At 36.4% G+C, this 21,409-nt stretch overlaps 1 protein-coding gene and 1 long non-coding RNA gene across 2 annotated transcripts in view; one reads left to right on the top strand and one right to left on the bottom strand.

Annotated features, from left to right (window-relative positions):
* Nucleotides 1–5,064, bottom strand: part of LOC130241422 (uncharacterized) — a 75,708-nt gene extending 70,644 nt beyond the window's left edge. The window contains exon 1 of the long non-coding RNA XR_008838874.1: nucleotides 4,836–5,064. This is a non-coding gene — a long non-coding RNA (uncharacterized LOC130241422). The remainder of the gene's footprint in view (nucleotides 1–4,835) is intronic.
* Nucleotides 4,328–15,061, top strand: nufip2 (nuclear FMR1 interacting protein 2). Its single transcript, XM_056473173.1, has 4 exons — nucleotides 4,328–4,587; nucleotides 7,357–9,039; nucleotides 11,336–11,368; nucleotides 11,529–15,061. The coding sequence occupies exons 1-4, from the start codon at nucleotides 4,443–4,445 to the stop codon at nucleotides 11,579–11,581; spliced, it is 1,914 nt and encodes a 637-aa protein (XP_056329148.1). The 5' UTR covers nucleotides 4,328–4,442; the 3' UTR covers nucleotides 11,582–15,061.
* The last annotated feature ends 6,348 nt before the right edge of the window (nucleotides 15,062–21,409 follow it).

Below are 21,409 nucleotides of genomic sequence, written 5' to 3'. Positions count from 1 at the left end.
TAATTATTTCTTAGCAACATACTTTAATATGTTAAAACAAGAAAACTCTAATTGTATACACATTTTTTAACATAATATTTAGTTTTGACAAAAAATTACATGTTTAACATTGTTAAAAGCATATTTGTTGTGGAGACAATTACATAAATAATCAAAAATATATATTTGCTGGCTTTTGGTCTAAATTAATTGACTATAACTATTCAACCTAATGTGTTTCTGTAATAACTCCTTAAGTTTCATGCCCATTTATGAATATTGTGTCTACTCCCCCTTACTTCTGTAAAGAGTTTTTGTATGAATGGAAGATAACGTAAAGGGATATATTGCTCTGTAAATATCATGTGGAACTGTGTAATTGTTTTTTGTTTTTTCTTCCCTGGAAATTAGGGAATTAATTTGGAGGAATTGCTGTAAAATATTACTAACAGCTACTGTAAATTGTATCTCTTTGCAATGAAAAAAACTTACAAAAAGTAAATATTTTTTAAAAAGGTTTTATTAAGACGGATTGTTCGTGATTGTATGGATGTCGGTCTGATTGTGTAGCTTTATTTGGGCAGAGGAAAATTAGGACCTGTTTAAAAATTATTTAAGACACATAACAATATTTCAGTGAATTTAAGACTCTTTAAGGCCTAAAATTTTGTTTTTAAAATTTAAGACATTTTAAGACCTTTTAGGACCTCGAGCATACCCTGTTAAAGTGTGTTGAATCTGTTTTGTTATAATTTGGTCTCATTTATAGGAGCCTCAAGAACTGTGAAAACATAATTTCACATTTTTCAGAAAATTGGAACATAATTAGAGTCTGAAGGTGATAAATAATTTCAATTAGGTATTTTTTTAATATGTTTTTTTAATTAAATGATTTACTTAAATGTTAGTACATAGTAGTTAACAACACTTAGTTTACCATATAACCCTAAAGACACGAACACACATTCTACCAAACACAATTTTCGCTGTCAGCAAGGACTCAGGGGAAACTAAGTGATTAAATCTCAAAGATGATCACGTCCTCATTCCAATTAACTGTCAGCATTTCCTGGGAGAGTGAGCAGAACCTGCCCCAGATCTACAGTCTACCCCCACACTGCAGTTCAAGCAGAGCTGGTCCAAAGTGCAGCCTTCTAGACGGATAACCATGACTATCTGTGCTTTACTCCATCCCCTTGACCTTTCTGAGTTTAAATAGGCAATTGCTTTTGATAAGCATAGGTTGGTTTTTCATTATATACATAAAAAAGGGTCTGAAACAGGAAAATAGACAAAAACTGCACCGCTCAAATCGGTTCATCTGTGAATACATTTTAGGCAGCGATTTTTGGTGAACAAGTCAGTTCCATTGACTGCCTCAGTGAACAAGATATATCCGTTTATGTCACCCAACATTTTAGCCCATTGTTTTGAAACTTTAAAATTCGTTCTGAAGAAGTCAATACACTCAGTACAGGTTGCACTCATAAAGTACTTTTTATTAGAATATATCATAGTAAGACATATGCATTCTGCAAAATTAAAACTAAAATATTCAATGCTTCTAACATTTGAATAAGATCTGATCTGTCAGAAAGACGGTTATTTCTGTTTGTGATTTCATATTAGTTAGAGAGAAAGTGAACAAAAAGTTCATGAGTGAAATGAAACACAAATTAAACTATTACATTACTTTTACAGTATGACTGTACACTGTAAAACCCAAGAAGTTAAGGTAACTCAAACCACTTAAGAAAACCAATTGCAACAAACCATTTAAGTTCAAAAACTAATCCTAATAAGTACTGTGAACGTAATCCATTTGAGTAAATGAAGCAATTTGAGACCAGTAAAACCCAATAAATGAAGAGAACTCAAAGCAACTGAGTACTGTAAAACACAAAAAGTTAAGGCAACTCAAACCGTTTAAGGAAACCGACTGCTACAAACCATTTGAGTTAAAAATTTATCTATAAGAGTACTGTGAACTTACTCTATTTAAGTTGACATAATGAGGTATTTAATTAACTTATTACCTTCAACACTGAGTTCAAAACTCTTTGAGTAGAATTAACTTTCAGTATATTTTGAGTTAACTACACTCATTTCATTTGATAATGTTGACTGTTGGGTTTTACAGTGTACATTTAAATCGGCCTGTGAGTCAGAAAAGAAAATTAGAATAGATTTTATTAGAATAGAATTTTAAACTACAACAATGTTGAAACATATTAAGCTCTCATAACAAATTTTGTCTGTTTTGCTTCAAAAGAAATACCCTGAAAAAAACTATACATCCCAATAACAGATCAGGGGCACAGTTACGTGTCAAAAGAAGACTACTTGGAAAATTATAACTTTTATCAATTTTATCACTGTACTAGACATGGGATACTAACTGTTTTCAAGGTATACCGTGGTTTGGAAAATTCAAGGTTTTAAAACCACCAAAATGTTTTGTAATACCGTTCCTAAGGTATGTGTAAGATTTTTTTTATTATTGTTTTTTTTTTTAGCACAACAGTATCTCCAGCTAAAAAGATATCTAAAGATGCCATTTTAAATAGTAAAAAATCTGTTTTGAAACAAATGAAGACAGCAGAAATCAATGATTCATTTGAATTATTTAGCCTGACATGTTTACTGCTCAAAAACATTTGAAATGTTTCTCAAAATAAAATATATTGTACTCAAAGTGGGAAAAGTTGTAGTTTTTTTACCCAGACATTTAAAAAAAACATATTTTAGAGCAGTAATCATAATAGCATGATACCGTGATATTTTTATCCAAGGTTATCATACCGTCAAAATTTTTTATCGACCCATGTCTACACTGTGATTTTAATTGTAATTTGTCAATTTTTGAATTTATTAGAGACTGTAAAGCAGCAATAGCATATCGTTTTAAACCTTGGGTTTTTCACATCTCAGTTGATGATCAAATACAACATTATACTTTTTGCAATAGAACAATCCCAGCATTATGAATGTGACTTTTTTTTACAGTAATTAATTCACAGTAACATAAATTCACAAGCAATGTAGGCATGGGCTGATATAAGATTCTGACGGTATGATAAACTTGGATAAAAATATCACGGTTTCACAGTATTGTGATTACTGTTTTAAAATATATTCTTTTTAAATGTCTGGGTAAAAAAAAATTAAATCTAACTTTTTTCCCCCGTTTGAACACAATATATCTTATTTTGAGAAACATTTTTAATATTTTAGAGCAGTAAACATGTCAACACAGATTTCTTTACAATTTAAAACGGCATACTTGGAGATCTTTCTGCTGGAGATAGTGTTGTCCTAAAAAAAATAATAATAACAAATAAATAAATAAATAAATAAACTTACACGTACCTTAGGAATAGTATAGCAGAAAAACTTTGGCGGTTTTAAAGCCTTGACTTTTCCAAACGGTATACTTTGAAAACAGTTATCATCCCATGCCTAAGGTAAAGTATATGTTAACATTATATTGAGGAAAAATATCAACCTGTAAACATTATTTTTACGTTTTAAATAAGGAAACTGTACACATGTTATGGATGTTACCAAAAAACTATGCGAGTTTAGTACACAATTTTCACAGTGTAGAAATTCTGTGAATTAAACTGCACAACCCAAAAGAAATAATGCTAATCAAAAGGATAAGAGGTAACTTTCTATTGAACAAAAATTATTGATTTTATGTTTTGCATTTTTGAGGAAAATGCTTCGTTGTGGATGTGACAGACTTGAAATTGCAAGATAGATAGATAGATAGATAGATAGATAGATAGATAGATAGATAGATAGATAGATAGATAGATAGATAGATAGATAGATAGATAGATAGATAGATAGATAGATAGATAGATAGATAGATAGATAGATAGATAGATAGATAGATAGATAGATAGATAATATAATATACAACAACTACCCTTCAAGTTCAAACAGACCCAGAATGTGACCACAGCACCCAGATATTGAATGCATTACGAAGGTCTAACGCGCTTCCTTCTATCTTGGATCCTATTGCACTTGTACCATTTTAGAATAATGCAAAGGATAGCAAGTCTTGTCCAAGTAATTTGTCTAAAAAAAATCAAATGGCTTGCTCATAACACACACTCATATTTGTCGCCACCCACTGACGGAGAGGAGCACCAAACAAATCAAAGCACAAACAGATTCCTATCACTTAATGCTCAAATTCCCAAGCAGAACACAACAACAAACGCAAACAGGACTGACAACAGCATAAGAGCGATTGCACGAGTTTGCGTGACAGCTTCCTGTGGCCTTGACTGGGGAAGCATCCACGCCTTGTATATCGCGACGCACGAAACACCGCCCGCCTCTCGCTGGCACCCCCAAACGCAGGCGGTGATTGGGCAGTGCAAATGTCTCAACTCCCCTCGTCCACCGAGCACCGGTTGAGCACATTCTGTCACTTGCGCTAGCGTTAAATGGAGGAACGTCCCTGCGAAGGGGCAATCGGAGTATTTATCAGCCATGGAGCAGAGAACAGCCCTGATCGATCGAACATATCGGTAAACAATGATCAGAACCACAGTCAGCTCCAGAACGAGAAAACGCAGACGAAGAAAACAGGTTGGTAACTAAACCAGCACCGCTCGTTGTGTTTTTCTTTGACAAGCTTCAAATATACGCTTGTTGACCTCATCGCAGTTTAAGTTGAGTGTGATGCGTTGTATTTTATGCTGACCGCACTGTTTGGAATAGTTACAAGCAACGTTAGCCGCAAAGCTAGCTAGCGCGAAGGGACATTGACCTTGTGCACCGGTCTCTCGGCACGCATTACACATTTCTCATACACAGAATTAATTCCCCAAACATACCTCTCCGTTTGGGCCGTTTTAAAGAGCAAAGCGTCCGTCAGAGATCAGAATAGCCAGTTAGATCTGCCCCGTCGCTGCCACAGCAACATGAACCGGCTCCTGTGGAATGTTCCTGCTCGTAGCTTAAGCTTGTTCTGTTATTTCCTGTCCGCCATGATGGACGGCCAAATCTCAGAAACTTCACCGCTACCCGTTTATCTAGCAAAACCGAATGCCTTTGCCTAACTGTTTGGAGAGCGTCGTTCGCCCTGTTCGCTTTTGACGCTCAGGTCATTATTTGTGTTGTCTGAGGGGTGTTTGTTTCTGCAGTTTAGCTGGAAACGAGGCCTATTGCTCGTTGACAGTCATGTGAGTGGGCCTGGCAGAGACTGTGCTCGCGCTTACCGCTGATTCCAACTCGGCACCAAGTGGCCTGAATAGAACGCGACGGAAAATCCTATACCCGTTCAAACACAAACGGTCCAGAACCGTAAATAGAAGCAGTCGGAAAATCCTGTACATAAACGGCCAACGTGCGCGAGTCAGCGTGTAGACCCACAGAATCAATTTCAAACCATTACACTTGCCTTCACCTACTATAAAGTGTATTTTCTTGAATGTTTATCATTGATCCTTGTATGAACCATCACAAGCAAGCGCCTCGTGACAAATGCTGCAACTTGTGTTAAATGTTTGATATTAAACAAAAAGTAACATGGTTTACTTGGCGTATTTTTACTCATAGCTTAGTCTGTATGTTGAAATGCACAACCAGACTTTGTGTTGGACCGTGGCAACGTTTGACATGGAGCCAGTTGGTCCGGCTCTGTTAGCTATTGTGACATGGAAAATGTAGCACACCGCTTCATGTCTCATAAATCAATCATAATTGATGGATAAAACGTTTTGTTTTATCCTATTTAAATGTGTGTATGTAGTTGTCACGTTAAAACTCGATATAACATGTATACAGTCAGAGCTACATGCGGCTAATCTATCGGGCTGCACACTTAGCATGCTAAGCTAGCTGATGACTTGGCCGGTTTGTTGATCGAATACGCACAGGTTGTCAAGAGTTAAATATTGTTGAAGTAAACGTGGTTTAAATAAACCGTTAAAATTGCTAAAGTTATATCATGTAACTTGGCATAAACGCTGCTCGCTGTCATGCTGCGATTTAACTAGGCTAGCCTAATGTTACTTTAACAATAGTGTAACTTTACTACACAAACGAGCGCTCACGCCTGGAATAAAACGGGTTAAAGTGCTTTGATCTCTGTGTTTTTCATTGATTTCGGCGTTTTAAGACGTGTCCACCAATACTGGGGAACTACCCAAATATGACTGAGTACTCCATTTTGACACGTCATACCTCCGGTTAAAAATAGGGCGATGTCAGACTTTAGCCGGCCGATGAAAGCACGCTTACAAGGGTTACTCTGTGCACCCCCCATATTTTCAAGCTTAAAGGACATAGGTCGTGAACATCCGTTAAGAACACAATTTTTTTTACCGCATTTATGTAATTCGCTGTTGATTTGGGGTGTTGCATTGTCCTGTTGTCTCCGATTGTTTACATATACTGTGCAAAGATAGATTATGTCCGGTGTGTATTCATTTAAATCTGTGCACCATGTTTCCAAAATTGTATTATTGCTCATGCCAGCTCTGTGAGGACATTCCTTGGGCTGCCATAAATAGTTTCCATAGAAATCAAGAAGGCAAGCAGACCATCTTATGATAATTGTCTGGAAAAATCAACAACCTTTTTTTAATCCAAAGACTTCAAAATATGATGATTATGTTGTGAACGACTACATTGTACACATACTAATTAATCTGTGGTATAACATTATGCAAATGAAGTTGATAACATATTATTTATTGTACATTTCACAGAAATGAGGGGGTGGGGGCATTCGTTTCCTGAATTACAAAATACAACATATTACACTTTTCAATAAAATAAGCAGCTCATCACTTTTCAACATTGCTTCTTGAGCACCATATCAGCACATTGGACTGATGTCTGAGATATCATGTGACACTTATTACTAGAGGAATAGCTGCTGAAAGAAAATTTTTCCATTGCAATAATGACAGGAAGGACCTTTCCCCCTTTCTTTCTGTCTCAGAATATTTTGATAAATGTTTATTATTAATAATTTATTTAAAACTGACAAATTTTCTGTTGACTTATTTTGAAAACCCCAGATTTTCACTTTATTTCATGAACTAACTGTTTGAATGTGGGATAGTAATAACTATCAGATTTTTCAAGAGTCGAGTCATTCTAATCTGTAGTTGTTCAGTGTGAGTTCCAGAAGGGAGCTTGTCATCAGCCTGACCCTGGCTTGGTTCCACTGAACATACCTAGTCTAAATATTTCTTGATCTTTTGCAAACATTGACTAGACTTGACCCGTTCTCTTACTGGAGCTTGAGATCTGATCTGTACATTGGCCATTAATTGTTTGTTTAGTGGATCAATTGGTACAGATTTGCATTTTGTGTATTTATGCTTTTGCTTCTTCTCTATGCAGAAAATGGCAAAGTAAATGGAACTTTGAAGGAGGGAGAGGTGACTCCCACTTCCTTTAACCCAGACAGCTCCCTGCACCCTGCAAACAGCAATGGCGAAAGACACCTGCTAGACATCAACTTGAAACAGAAGCCCACTCGACGGGCTTTCACTGCTGACTCCACAGGGGACAGAAAAGGTAGAAACACTAGCAGAAACAGCATGGACTTCAAAAATGACAAGTCCTCAGACTTGAACACACTTGAGGGCAAAAAAGAGGTTTTGGCTTCTCTGAATGGTGTGATTTCGATCAACTCTGTACCACTTACCAATGGTTACCCTAGCAAACCTGGAGCTGACAATGATGGCAGTGGCTCTGAGAGTGGATACACTACACCCAAGAAGCGTCGGGCCCAGAGGAATGGCAAAGCTGGAGACAATGTGACTGCGTCTGCCCAGGGAAAAGCCATGCAGCAGGGCGGCAAACAAGAGCATGGGCATTTGGCACTGGAGTCAACCTCTGGTCCTCAAGTGGAGAGTGGCAGAGGCGGTTCAAAAGCTGAGCCCTACCTAAAAGCCAAGGAACCACCTGCCTGTGCCACCCCACCTCCTCTGCCAGTGACTGAACTTCAACGCAAAAACTCAGACAGCAAGGCAGCTGGCAAACGATTCGAGGATCGCTCAAGCAAGGTTAAGGTGGCTAGCTCCACCAAAGAGGACTCATGGACCTTGTTCAAGCCTCCACCTGTCTTTCCTGTGGACAATAGTAGCGCTAAGATTGTGCCTAAGATCAGTTATGCAAGCAAAGTAAAGGAGAACCTCAATAAGACTGCCCAAGCTGGCGGGGAGGCTCTCACTCCTGCTCCCCAGGTGCCTGGGAGACCATCACAGGTCCCCATGTCAGCGGTGAAAACCATCACCTCGGCTAGCTTTACCAACGGTCCCCTGCCGGGGGAAGGGAATGGCTGTCCCCTGCCCGGCCCCCATTTCAGCTCTGGTCCTCTACTGGCGACCCCAACCGTTGCCACTGAGAATGTAGCATCTCCCCCTGGTAGCGGCACTATGGCCATTGGAAGTTCTACCACCTCTTTGGCTGAGCCCAGGAAGCCCAGCTTATTTGTTTACCCCATCACCCCCTCCAATATGCAACTCTCTCTCCCTAGCGGCCGCCAAGCCGATCCCCCTGCTGCTCCGACAAATCAGAAGTCTCTGGGGGATATTTTTCAGAATCAATGGGGCTTGTCCTTTATCAATGAACCTAGTGCCGGACCAGAAGGTGTGGCATGTCGCTCAAACGGGAAGGACGTGCTGACGGAGGTGAGCTTTCAGGGAGGCTCTCCTGTGGCCACTCAGACCTCCAGTACCTCTCAGAGACCGGATCAACCACCCTTCACCAAGGCTCATGAGCCAGACAAACGGACTAATGCTCAGAGTCGAAGTGTGTGTGGAGGTGCCACGGCGGCAAGTGGGGCCGTACCCGAGACCTTTGTCCTCAGCCTGGATACCCAGAGGGATGAGACGGGGGTTCATGGTGCAATAGTGTTTTGTTCTTCCTCTAAGGACATTTGTGCCGAGCTGCCTCCCTCCTCTCCAGCTGCACCTAAGGTGGCTTTGGCCAAGGACCAGGGCCATGCTAAGGGCTTTGACAGGAGGTCTAGTTGGGGGTCGTTTGATCTAAAAGCTGCTGTAATTTATCACACTAAAGGTAATTACTGTTTTATCATCTTGCCAAGTACAGTCACTTCATGTATTACAATTTTAGCATTTGTTAAAATGTACACCATAAACAGACTGATATAATATGTGTTTTATTAAATATATGAGTACAAGGGGATTGATAGAATTTTTGTTAGCTGCTTCACAATACTTAAGAAGAAGGCACTTTAGAGAACCACCAATTAGTGCCATTATGGTCAGCCCAACTTAAAAAACCTTCAACCCTCAAGTGTCAAAGTTTTATATTTGCAGAAATATCATTCAATCCAATATTATTTGTTGTTAGTACGGCCAGACAGAATCTGTGGACATTTTTTGCTATTTCTGCTCAGAATTTAGTAAAAAATCTGTAGATTTTAACTTTAATTTAATGTTTACAATGCAAATCAAATTAGATCCAGTTAATTGGTAAACAAAGCAAGTATCTTATATATTTACTAAAAGACAGAAAATATTGCTTTACAAACTGTATTGTAAATGAGTCATAAAAAGATTTTTATTAGTCAATAATATTACTAAAATTAATTAAAAAACGAAATGAATGTAAATTTACACACATTTACACAAGTAAATAAATAGACTCAATGCTAAAAATCTGTAGATTTCTGTGTGCGCAGATTTCGTGTGGGCCTAGTTATTAGGCTTCATCTAATGTATAAAAAGTATGCTTTGTAACAATTTTTTGCTGTTCTCCAACCACAGTTCGGCACATGCTTACCCTGCCATTAATATAACAAAATGTAAAACAAAGATTGGCTAATGAATGTATCTGCACCATGTAAAGTACATAACTCTATACAGCACATTGTTACATTCATGTTTAAACTGAACTCATTTAAGTTTTGTAATTTAAACATTGAAGCTCAAGATCCAAAGAGAACTCGTGTTTGAGTTTTGAGAAGGACACTCGTCTCAATTTTTCAATGGAGAGCTGGGCTACATAAGTTGAGTCGTGCTTTTGAAAGGACAAATTCAAACAAAATGTATCTCATAAAGCATATTCCTGGTGTCTGTGTTTTTAATGTTAATCAAGCAACAAAGAAATCACTAGATGTTCTTCAGTAAATAGCTATTGTAACTTCAATAATGTTTCTATTGAAACTATTGCACTTATTATGAAGTGTATGTGCAATGTTATATTTTACTATATTATTCCATTTCTGTACCTGTAGAATGCAACTAGGCTTGGGCTGGTATAAGATTCTGACGGTATAATAACCTTTGATAAAAATATCACGGTATTGTGATTACTACTCCAAATTAAGTTATTTTTAAATGTCTGGGTAAAAAACAACCCCCCCCCCCCCCCAATTGAATACAATATTTTTTTTAAAGAAACATTTAAAATATTTTGGACCAGTAGCTTTTGATGTAGAGGTTCATTTTTTCTGGAGATACTGTTGTCCTAAAAAACTAAATAAAATAGTTGTGAAAAACGTGTAAAAAAAGAACTTGCATATACTTTAGGAGCGATATAATAGAATACTTTGGCAGTTTTAAAACTTTGACTTTTCCAAACCGCGGTAAACCTTGAAACCAGTTATTGTCCCATGCCTAAACGCAACTATCATTTCAGTCAGCTGTCATCTGTTTAGTGTGTTCATGCGCCACTTTTTGGTCCGCAAGGCGATGCAACTATACAGTTGGGTTTGTTTAGTGCTAGTTATTTGGCACCGGCTTGGTGTGTCCCGGCCTTTAGAAGCATGTCACTGCTTTCTCAAATTAGAATGTTAAAGGGACAGATTACCCAAAAATGTAAATTGCCTTATTTACATAGTAGTTTCTTTCTTCTGTTGATCACAAAAGAAGACATTTTAATATATGTATATGCTTACAATTACTATGCAAGTCAACAGATCCCAGCAACCAGCATTTTAATATATTTTCTTTGGTGTACGACAGAAGAAGGAAACTTAAATAGGTTTTGAACAAGCGAAAGCTGAATAAATGATGTCAGAATTTACCATTTTTGGTGATCTATCCCTTTAAGGATTATCTTATGGAGGCAAAGCTTGATTGTCATAAAAATACATGTTTTATATCATTATTAATGTCTCCCATGTGAACTATCCCAATTGCATGCAACACAAGATAGACAAGTGTTTTTTCAGTGTGTCTATATAAAGCAACAAAACACCAGTATTTTGAAGCTTTCTGTTAGTTTGATTTGAAACACCTCACTCCTCAGTTCTTTTGAAGTGAAAATAGAAATGACAGATCTTGATTGAATTGTAGCTGCGCTTGAATATTTTTACACTGAACTTTGATCTTGCTCTTCTTTGCAGAAATGGAATATATTTTGAATTTGCAAAAACAAGGTAAGCCTCCATTTATTTTTATACAACCTGCCACAGCATGTGATTAAACCCTTAAATGATTCAGCATTTAGATATTGCCCCATCTGCTCACATCCTTCAACCCTCCCCATGTTGTTTTCTAACTCTCACCTACGTTCTTCTACAATCTAACTTTCCCCAGATCCAAATCGAGTAGTCCTCTTCAGTGAGTCATGGGATGGACCTGCTCAATGAGGCTGTGTCTGGACACTATATCTCAGATGAACTCTGCTGCAAAACGATGCGCTTGAGGAACATGGCTGCTGCCTCTGAACATCCCGAATCAGAACTAATCCAATCTTAAGATGGTTTAGTAAGGACCTTGTTACCCGTCAGCAGTCAAGGATGTGCGCAGAGGAACAGAGTGCGCTTGAGAAAAACGGGTTAGCTGATTTTAGAATATTAGAACGAGAGCAGTGGAACTCAACTCAACGCATTCTAGTGGATATGTTGCTGAAGACAATTGAAATGGCTTTTGGGGGGCATACAACTCACGGCAAACACTCATGAAAACCCTGTCATGACATTGGATTGGGGCGTAAGCTTCTCCTTTAAGTACTCACGGACCTAAAGAGAGCGTCCTGGAGGAAGACATGTCACCACGTGTCCCCTTTTGAATTCAAATAATCATGTAGACTCAAAGTGGTCACAATGAATTCATTTGGGCACAGAACCGAAGAGTGTCACTCAACGGTGAATTAACATACTGTGGCTAGAGGAACTACGTGGCTTTTTCTTTTTCAGGGGAATCGAGCTCCATATATGTGTGTGGGGGCAGTTAGTTCAAGCCTTTGGGATTAAATAATTGTCTTAATTTAATTTCTGGACAAGATTGGGTCAGTCCTGTTAGAAACACATCTCCATTTGTTTGTCTTTTTTTTTTTTCTTTCTTTCGTTTTTATCGAAATACTTAACTCCCAGGGCAGGTTATGAGGTACACTTGGATTGGGAAAGCGTACACCCTATAGTGTGCATGTGCAGTATGCTGCTCTGTGCATCCTCTTATGGAAGAGTTCAAAGTGCTATCGTTCTATAGTCTTACTGTCGTCTCTTCACGCTTCTGTCACATGACAGCCGTCTCTTGCTCATTGTGTGAGAGTGTGCAAACAGAGGGCAGAGATCATGCTATACTATATCTTGAGTGTTTTATGTTTTAAATTTTTTTTTTAAGTAGCGACTAGAACCCAGAACTAATCGATAAGACGTGCCACACCACACTTTAGCGCTAATAGGTTCATTATGGCTATATTATTTCATTTTTGTACAGCTGCTCTTTAAAATAGGGGTTTGGTTTTTTTTTTTGCCTAGAAAAGGTTTAATTTGGGACGTCGACACAATTTAGAGGGAACCTAGAGAGCAATCGCTGACAAACGATCCATTTTATTTTTAATTTATTTCACTTCAGAGACTAGAAGGCCCTAGCTTTTCTTTTTATTCAAGCGCCACGGTCATATTTTTATGCTTTTATCTCTTGTATGTTGTAATTTGTACCTGGTTTTCATGCTTCTTGGTTAAGCACACACACACAAGCCTCATCAGTAGAACCGCCGTTGACAGGAATTCTGCCGTTGTGTAAATGTTTCTCTTTCTAATGTCAGAAAAAAAAGCATTTTAAACGTAAAGTCTATGCTCTGTTTTTATCATTTCACAGATTAATTGATTTATACATAAGAATCAGTAGCACTTTATGTATTATGTTCTTGAATTGTATTTCCTTAAACATTGACATATCAGTACATATTTGAAATTCTAGTAATTAATCATAGGCTACTAACTTTAACCTCTACCTAAGGACTGTCGGTCCACAATCTCAAAAGAAAATGAATAAATACAAAACTATAAAATAAAAAAAAAAGGAAAAAGGAAATAGAATAAAAAAAAGACACTCAGGTAGAATTAGGGCAGTGTTCTTCTATCTAACGAAACAAACAAAAAAAATGCACCAACAGTGTTATTGCCAAAAATGAAAAGAACATCCTATGTTTGTACCAGCCGTTTTTTAAATTGTAACCTTTTAAGGGATTTAGTTTTTGACTGAAAGCCAACGCTTGCATCTTTACAGGTATCATTTGGCATCTATGTTTTCTGTACATGACCATGAAACACTGCCAGGTGAAAGATTTAAGTACACGTGGAGGAAGAAGTTAACCACACTACGTATCTATATGTCTTTCCTTTGCGAGTTTTTTTTTTTTTAGTTTAAGGTTTTAAATTCAGCATGTAATGGTTTCCAATGTGGTCAGTCTTCACGAAACGTGGGATGTTTCGCGATATTCATTAATCCGTTTATGTTCTCTTAGGTATTCAAAGTCTGTCCGGTGTCTTGGTTTAAAAGATACTGCAAAAACTCTGTTGATGAAAAGGTTGTTAAATTCTGCTTCATCTTCTCTAATTCCGTTGGATTCCACTTAAAAGCTTTGTGCAATGTAGAGAAATCCTGCGATTTGATAATTAGCTTGTTTCTTGGCTTTTTAGCTGTTCAGTTTTATTGTAGTTATCTAAATTGTCTTTAAACTGCTCACATAGAGCATTATTCTTTATTTTGATATCCAAGGGATTTGCTTAAGGAGTTACTGAAGTAGCTGTAATTTAAAACCATCTGTTATTACGTTTTAAATGAATTATGAAATACCTCTTTGAACACGCATTGTCCTGGTATCCCTATTTCCACTTAAAGGGATCATTTGCTTCGAAATTAGGATTCTGTCATTACTTAATGTAACTTCATGTCGTTCCAAACTTGATTGCGTCTACCACTTGGAATAAAACTTAATGGCATCCAGTGCTGCTTTGGTGCTCATCGGCTTTTACTGTATAGATTAAGAAAAAAACAGCTTTGGAACAACTTGAGGATGATTAAATCAATGCAGATTTCTCATTTTTGAGCGAACCCTGCCCTCAACTCAGTTACATCTTTGTAAATGAACTGATCCTGGCCATTGTTTTGAAAAACTCAACTCCAGGGGTCAAATGCACATGTAGAGGTTCTATGCACAGAATGCAAAACAGAACAGATTTATATTCTGGGGGGTTGCACATTAGCTTAATTTCCTCGATTTAAATAAGCACTTACTACCCCACAAATAATATAATTGCAATATAAATTATTTACACAAATCTTAAATAGCTCCCTTTAGTGTTTAAAGAATTGGGAGTATGTGCGGATGGGAGAGAGGTACAGAGATACATAAAAGGTGTATGTCATTGTGAATTCTGTACCATGATAATGCATCTTTGTTGGCATATTCAAATTACATGTGGTTTCTTGATGTATGAATGATTCTTGTCTTGTCCTGACAACTCAATTTTTTTTTTCTTCGCGTGTGGATGCATATGTGTGTTGGTGTGCAAGCATGAGTATTTGTCTTCATCCATATGCTCAATGATATGCAAAGTTAATATTGCGAACTTTTCAAGTTCAGGGTGCCTGTGTTAAGCGATATATTAAACGGAATCACATCAGAACATGGAAAAAAATCTTGCTTTTCCTTTTCCCCTGAACCCACACCTCCTATTACTCCCCAACAATCTTCAGTTGTGCCATGTTTTGACTGTTAAAAGTTTGAATTAATATTTCATTTTTATGTTGCTCTCTCTGAGTTTCCTACAGTGGACATAAAGAGAGGGTTACATTGTCTCGAATCTTTGTCACTGCTAATAAACTTGTTGAAAAGATCCTCTTGTCTTGTTTTGAATTTAAGTCTGCCTTTTAATTCGATGTCTACATGTATATATGTATTTTTTTTAAAGACATTAAAATAATGGTCTATGTTAATGCATTTACTAACATGAAAAAACAATGAACAATACATTACAGGATATATAAATCTTTTTTTTATATAACACTTAACAATTTTTGTAAATTACACAGTATTCAACTGTAATATGAACTGTATTTTACTGTAGGACAGTTTGTAAATACAGTATTTACTGTATATACAACATGTCACTGCATTTTAAAGTTATATTGTCAAAATAACAGTATGTTTTACAGTGAAGATATACAATACTGCAAATACATATACAGCAAAATAAATGGTGTTGTAAATGAAAAATTGTTAACAGTATAGTAAATGAAAGTAAAGTTGATTGTTAGTGGTTAACTTGCAGTACATTAATAAGCACCACTTTCATGTTTAATGAATTAGTAAGTCATAAACTATGATTAACAAATTCTGTAGAAGATTGTTAGGGGTTGTTATTACACAGCATTGACTAAACCAGCAATGTTTTAAATTGTTACTTTTTCTTTATCATATTAAAGACATTTTCTGGGTTCAATTTGGTATTGAGACCTTAATGTTGGTTAAAGGGACAGTTCACCCAGAACTGAAAATTTACTTACCCTCAAGTGGTTCCAAACCTTTATGAGTTTCCTATTCTGTTGAACAAAATAAAAAAAGATAATTAAAAAAAAAACTGAAATCCTGTAACCATTTACTGCCATTGTAGAGCAAACAGAAGTGGATTATTACACGTTTTCTGTATTAATATATATATATAACACCAGAGAGGTAAACAGTAAATTATTTCAGTATCGCCCTATCAAAATAATTACACACTTCAAATAATGTTCAACATAACAGGTTATAATGTAAATTGCTTTTTTTTAATTTACATTTGCTTTAAATCATCTAAAACTTTATTATAAATGCCTAAAAGTTTAGTCAGACTAACGTTAGTTTTGTAGGGCGACTTAATCTCAGAAATTTCCTTTAATATTTACACCTCACCTTCTCGGATTTACAGCAACACACACCACTTTCTATTTTCGCATTCACCTTTATAACTCTGACTTACTGTTATTATAGCATTATAAACAGGACATACGGAAGCTGTGTTTTCCCCCGCGGAAATTCCCGCCGGAACCCCTTTGGAGTCTCTGAACTGCCACTGCTGTTAAAAAAGGTGAGTCAAAAGATGAGCATGTTTGAGACTGAACTGTTCAGAAAGACATAGACGAGAACTAATTAAACATCGGTTGTAATTTGACAGTTGGCTATTCCTTATTTTATACTAGACACAATTGTACGCTATTGTTTGCTTCAAAATGAAATGTAGAAATCTATTTTAACAACTCCCCCTTAAGTTTTATTAGGATATATTTTTATGAGGGGGGAGACGCCACGTGCACCACTAGATGTAGCTGTTGTCCATCATAAAGTGCGAGACAAGCACATAAGCTAACGTTTATTTATTTATTTTTATTTATTTATTTTTATTGTAGAATACAGGAACATGCATAACAGTACATAAAACATAAAATACAATATTAGTCAATAAGTAAATTAAAAAAAGGAGAGAAATGAGAGAAAAAAGAAAAGCATTAAACATTTTTTTTGCATTTACAATTACAAGGGTTAATTTAAAATGACTTTATAAGAAGATTTTAAGAGCAGAACAGATTTTACAGTTTTAAAAGCTTTTTTATTTTTCAATCCTAAAACCAACTTTATTAATAATTCTCTATATATTTTAGAATAGCACATAATACAACATCAAGAGTAAAAAAAAGGCCAGAAGATTACTCCGGTTTCTCCCACAAGTCCAAAGACATGTGGTAAAGGTGAACTGGGTAAGCTAAATTGGCCGTAGTGTATGTTTGTGAATGAGTGTGTTTCCCAGTGATGGGTTGCAGCTGGAACGGCATCCACTGCCGTTCCAGCTGCAAGTCCCTTTACTAATCTGGGGTCGCCACAGCAGAATGAACCTCCAACTTATCCAGCATATGTTTTACGCAGCGGATGCGGTTCCAGCTGCAAGATTCAGCCAACAAAAAATGCATTATCAACTTAGAAAATACAAAAATATATAAATACATAAACTAAAATAAATGACGTCGAATGAGGGCATGAATTTCTGTGTGGAGTTTGCATGTTCTCCCCGGTTTCCTCCACAGTCCAAAGACATGCGCTATAGGTGAATTGAATAAGCTACATTGGCCATAGTGTATGAGTGTGAATGCAAGAGTGTTTTGGTGTTTCTTAGTGTTGGGTTGTTGGCTGTAAGGGCATCCACTGCATAAAACATAAGCTGGATAAGTTGGCAGTTCATTCCGCTGTGGCGACCCCAGATTAATAAAGGGACTGAGCCGAAAAAAAAAGAATTATTTAATAATATATAAATGAATTAAAACTAATAATAACACTGTAGAAAGCATTACGGAATACAATATATACACATACATGCACGTTTGTTTATTTATTTATTTATTTTTCTATTCAATCTACAAAAATGTATCATTAACTTAGAAAATATGAAAACATATAAATACACAAACCAACATATAAATGAATTCAAACTAATAATAACACCATAGAAGGGTTGTGCGGAGGCGCAGTGAGTAGCGCTGTCACCTCAGAGCAAGAAGGTCACTGGTTCGAGCCTCAGCTGGGTTACTTGGCATTTCTGTGTGGACTTTGCATGTTCTCCCCATGTTCGCATGGATTTCCTCCGGGACATGCGCTATAGGTCAATAGGGTTGGCTAAATTGTCCATAGTGTATGTGTGTGGGAATGAATGTGTATGGGTGTTTCCCAGTGATGGGTGCGGCTGGAAGGGCATCTGCTGCGTAAAACATATGCTGGATAAGTTGCCAGTTAATTCCGCTGTGGTGACCCCTGATTAAAAAGGGACAAAGCCGAAAAAAAATTAATAAATGAATGAATAACACCATAGATAATATTAAGTAATACAGCATATGCACAATTTAATACATTATTTTGTTGATTTATTTTTAAATCTACATAAAATTTAGCTAAGAAACTGTACATCACATTTAACCTGGACTGTATTTGCATCTGCATCACATACTGTATGCAGAACAAAGCTTTGCATGTAGTAGGAAAAGGCCAGAATCTTGATTCATGCGCCTATAGAGAAAAAAACCCCACTATGAAATACATCAATGATGAATGTATAAATCCCCCAGGGGTCCTGACGTGTCCCAGCATCTCCTGCGATAATCTGCGGCTGATAAAAGAGGAACATAACACTCCGTTCTTTCTTCGGTTCTAATAATACCATTCAGCATCACACAAACCCACTTGCATTTAAAAAAACAGCACTCCATATTTGGCCCATGATTGACACTTCTAATAAAAGCTAAGCATTACTTCCACCAAAGTGATAGAACTGTCGCAAACGCCAGTGATTTCAGTCAACTCCCTCCTCCCCCCGTCAGAAATATGCCCAAGACGGGATGGTAAAAATAGACAGTCGAAAGATTCCTTGTGCTTTAAATAGAGCTGACTCTCTAAGTATGAGGTCAGTGTCACTGAATGTCTTTGTAGGCTCTATTCTGTGCTTCTGTGACTAAAGCCAAGCAGAAACAGCTCTCTTTCTCTCTGCCACAAGCGAATCAACAATGCTTCAGTGTAACACTCACAGTCTATGTACACACATAGGCCCGCAGATGTGTGACGATCTCCCAGTCTGAACGAAGGCCTGAAGGCTTCTGTGACTGTAGCTGCGTGAACACAGACATTTTTTTTCCATTACACATCCTGATTTTGCAATTAAAACTTGTACCTAGAGTATTGGATTCATTAAATCCAACCATGAATAATTTACATGCACATAATTTGGAAAAAAAATCAATTACATACTTCCGTGACATTCCTCGTGTGGTCTTTGTTTCTTGAAGCCGTGTACGGATTATGTTCTTTTGTTCCGCTCTGTAATCTTTACTACATGTTATGTTCGAATGGCTTGCACGAACAATAGGTGGTCGAAAGAAAATGTACATGCAATAAAATGGGAGTCAGGGTCCCTGCCGTCGGTGCCTGACCTCAGTGGGATTGAATTGACATTTGACCAACATCGTGTCCACGTTTGATTATGTTGTGTAGCTCAGAGCAGATTAATGAAGTAGTTGTAATTTATTAACAATATATTTGCAGTTTCTTAATAGCTGATTAATAAATTAATTTTTATTGAAACTTAAAGCTAAAATAAATGTAAATAAAAACAACAAATTACTAAAAATATATAGAAATACATAAACTAATAAATTAATAATAATAACACTGTAGGGATCATTAAGGAATACAATATATACACATTTCTAGACATTATTTTAGTTCATTTATTAATTTTTTAAATCTACAGAAATGTCTTAACAATTTATTAACAATATCTTTGCAATTTCTTAACTGAGGTAATTAACTGACCAATGATGGTAATTGTGCGAATTCTACACAATACTGTTCTAAAGCCTTGTCGTCTATCCAAGCTTTAAGAACAACAAAAAATAAGTTGACTTCTAGTTGATCATTTGGTGTCAGAAGTGGCTTATTTGAAAGGAAAATGCCTCTAAATTATGCTTCTATTACCTAAATAAAATATGATCATGCCTTTGGACACAAGGTCTGACTTTGCTCAGACAAAAGTCTTGTCACTTAATAGAAATAATGTAGCGTATCAAATATAAAGTCATGGTGCAGTGGAAAAATAATTAATATTGTGTATGACTCCCATACAGACTCCCATCTCTGTAATGACTCAAATAACTTATTAATAAAGTCATCTGGAATCGCAAAGAAAGCGTTCTTGCAGGACTCCCAGAGTTCATCAAGAGTCTTTGGATTCATTTTCAATGCCTTCTCCATCTTACCCTAGACATGCTCAATAATGTTCATGTCTGGTGACTGGGCTGGCCAATCCTGAAGCACCTTGACCTCCTTTGCTTTCAGGAGCTTTGGTGTGGAGGCTGAAGAATGCTGCTGAAGAATTTGCCCTCTCCTGTGGTTTTTAATGTAATGGCAGCATAAATGTCTCGATACCTCAGGCTGCTGATGTTGCCATCCCCTCTGCAGATCTCTCGCACGCCCCCATACTGAATGTAACCCGAAACCATGATTTTTACTTCACCAAACTTGACTGATTTCTGTGAGAATCTTGGGTCCATGCGGGTTCCAATAGATCTTCTGCAGTATTTGTGATGATTAGGATGCAGTTCAACAGATGATTCATCTGAAAAATCTACCTTGTTGCACACAAAAGAAGATATTTTGAAGAAAGCTAAAAAAAACATTGACTTTTATAGAAGGAAAAGCAATATGGATTTCAATGGTTACAGATTTGCAGCTTTCATCGATACATTTTCTTTTGTGTTTAACAGACTAAAGAAACTCCTAAAAGTCTTAAACAAATAAACGGTGAATATATGATGACAGAGTGTTAATCTTTGGATAAACTGTCCCTTTCAACATCGCCATAATGTCCTACTCTTGAATGATTGTGATTTTTTTTAGTAAATCCAAAATGCACCACAACCAGTGTAGTTTGACTAATCAGATTATTTTTAATGAGTCAGTATCATACAGTTTTATTAGTGTAGTCCAACTCCAGAATGAATGACGCTATATAAGCCGATTGTTTTTAGTGAATAAAACACAGAGTACAGCACAACAAGTGAAGTTTGATTAAAGACAAAGTAAACTGAATATTTTAAGGAGTCAGAAACCTACAGCACAATCAGTGTAGTTTGATTAAGGAAAAATTAAAAATCAATTTTTAAAGAGTCATAAACATTGTGAATAAATTAATGAGCACATTTAGCTTTCTAAATGGGTACATTTACATACATAATGTATTACTTTTAATGCCCAACATGTCATTTTTGGGATGTTTTGCTACATTAAGCTCACTTCTTTGTACTAATTTGTCCCCACAATATGGTTATGATACACACTCTCAAACAGATAATTAGATTACTAAAAAATAAACTAACAATAAGTGACTGTTTGTTTTGACAGTGAAGTTAAGGATGCACATATATGAGATAAATTGGAAATGTGGATTACTGTGTTTTATTATTATTATTATTATTATTATTATTATTATTATTATTATTATTATTTTAGTTCAGTTTTGTATTAGTGTAATAGTGGCAGTAATGGAATGGCATTTATGACAGAATGTGCTTCCAGCACTGTGTTTACATGATTTAAGGTTACAACCTGCGGCTTAGTAAACACTTACACCGTATGAACATTTTGCTTGTAGCACATTTTGGCTATT

The sequence above is a fragment of the Danio aesculapii genome, chromosome 15 (genome assembly GCF_903798145.1).
Source record: "Danio aesculapii chromosome 15, fDanAes4.1, whole genome shotgun sequence".
In the NCBI taxonomy this organism is placed as follows: Eukaryota; Metazoa; Chordata; class Actinopteri; order Cypriniformes; family Danionidae; genus Danio; species Danio aesculapii.
Note: the sequence above shows the minus strand (reverse complement) of the source record. Positions and strands in the feature narration are given on the sequence as shown.

Excerpts from the sequence above, each read along its gene's own strand:
- nufip2 (XM_056473173.1), top strand. The coding sequence starts at position 4,443 with ATGGAGGAACGTCCCTGCGAAGGGGCAATCGGAGTATTTATCAGCCAT. Across the intron at positions 4,588-7,356 it reads AACGCAGACGAAGAAAACAG|AAAATGGCAAAGTAAATGGA; the intron begins GTTGGTAACTAA and ends TTCTCTATGCAG. Across the intron at positions 9,040-11,335 it reads TGTAATTTATCACACTAAAG|AAATGGAATATATTTTGAAT; the intron begins GTAATTACTGTT and ends TCTTCTTTGCAG.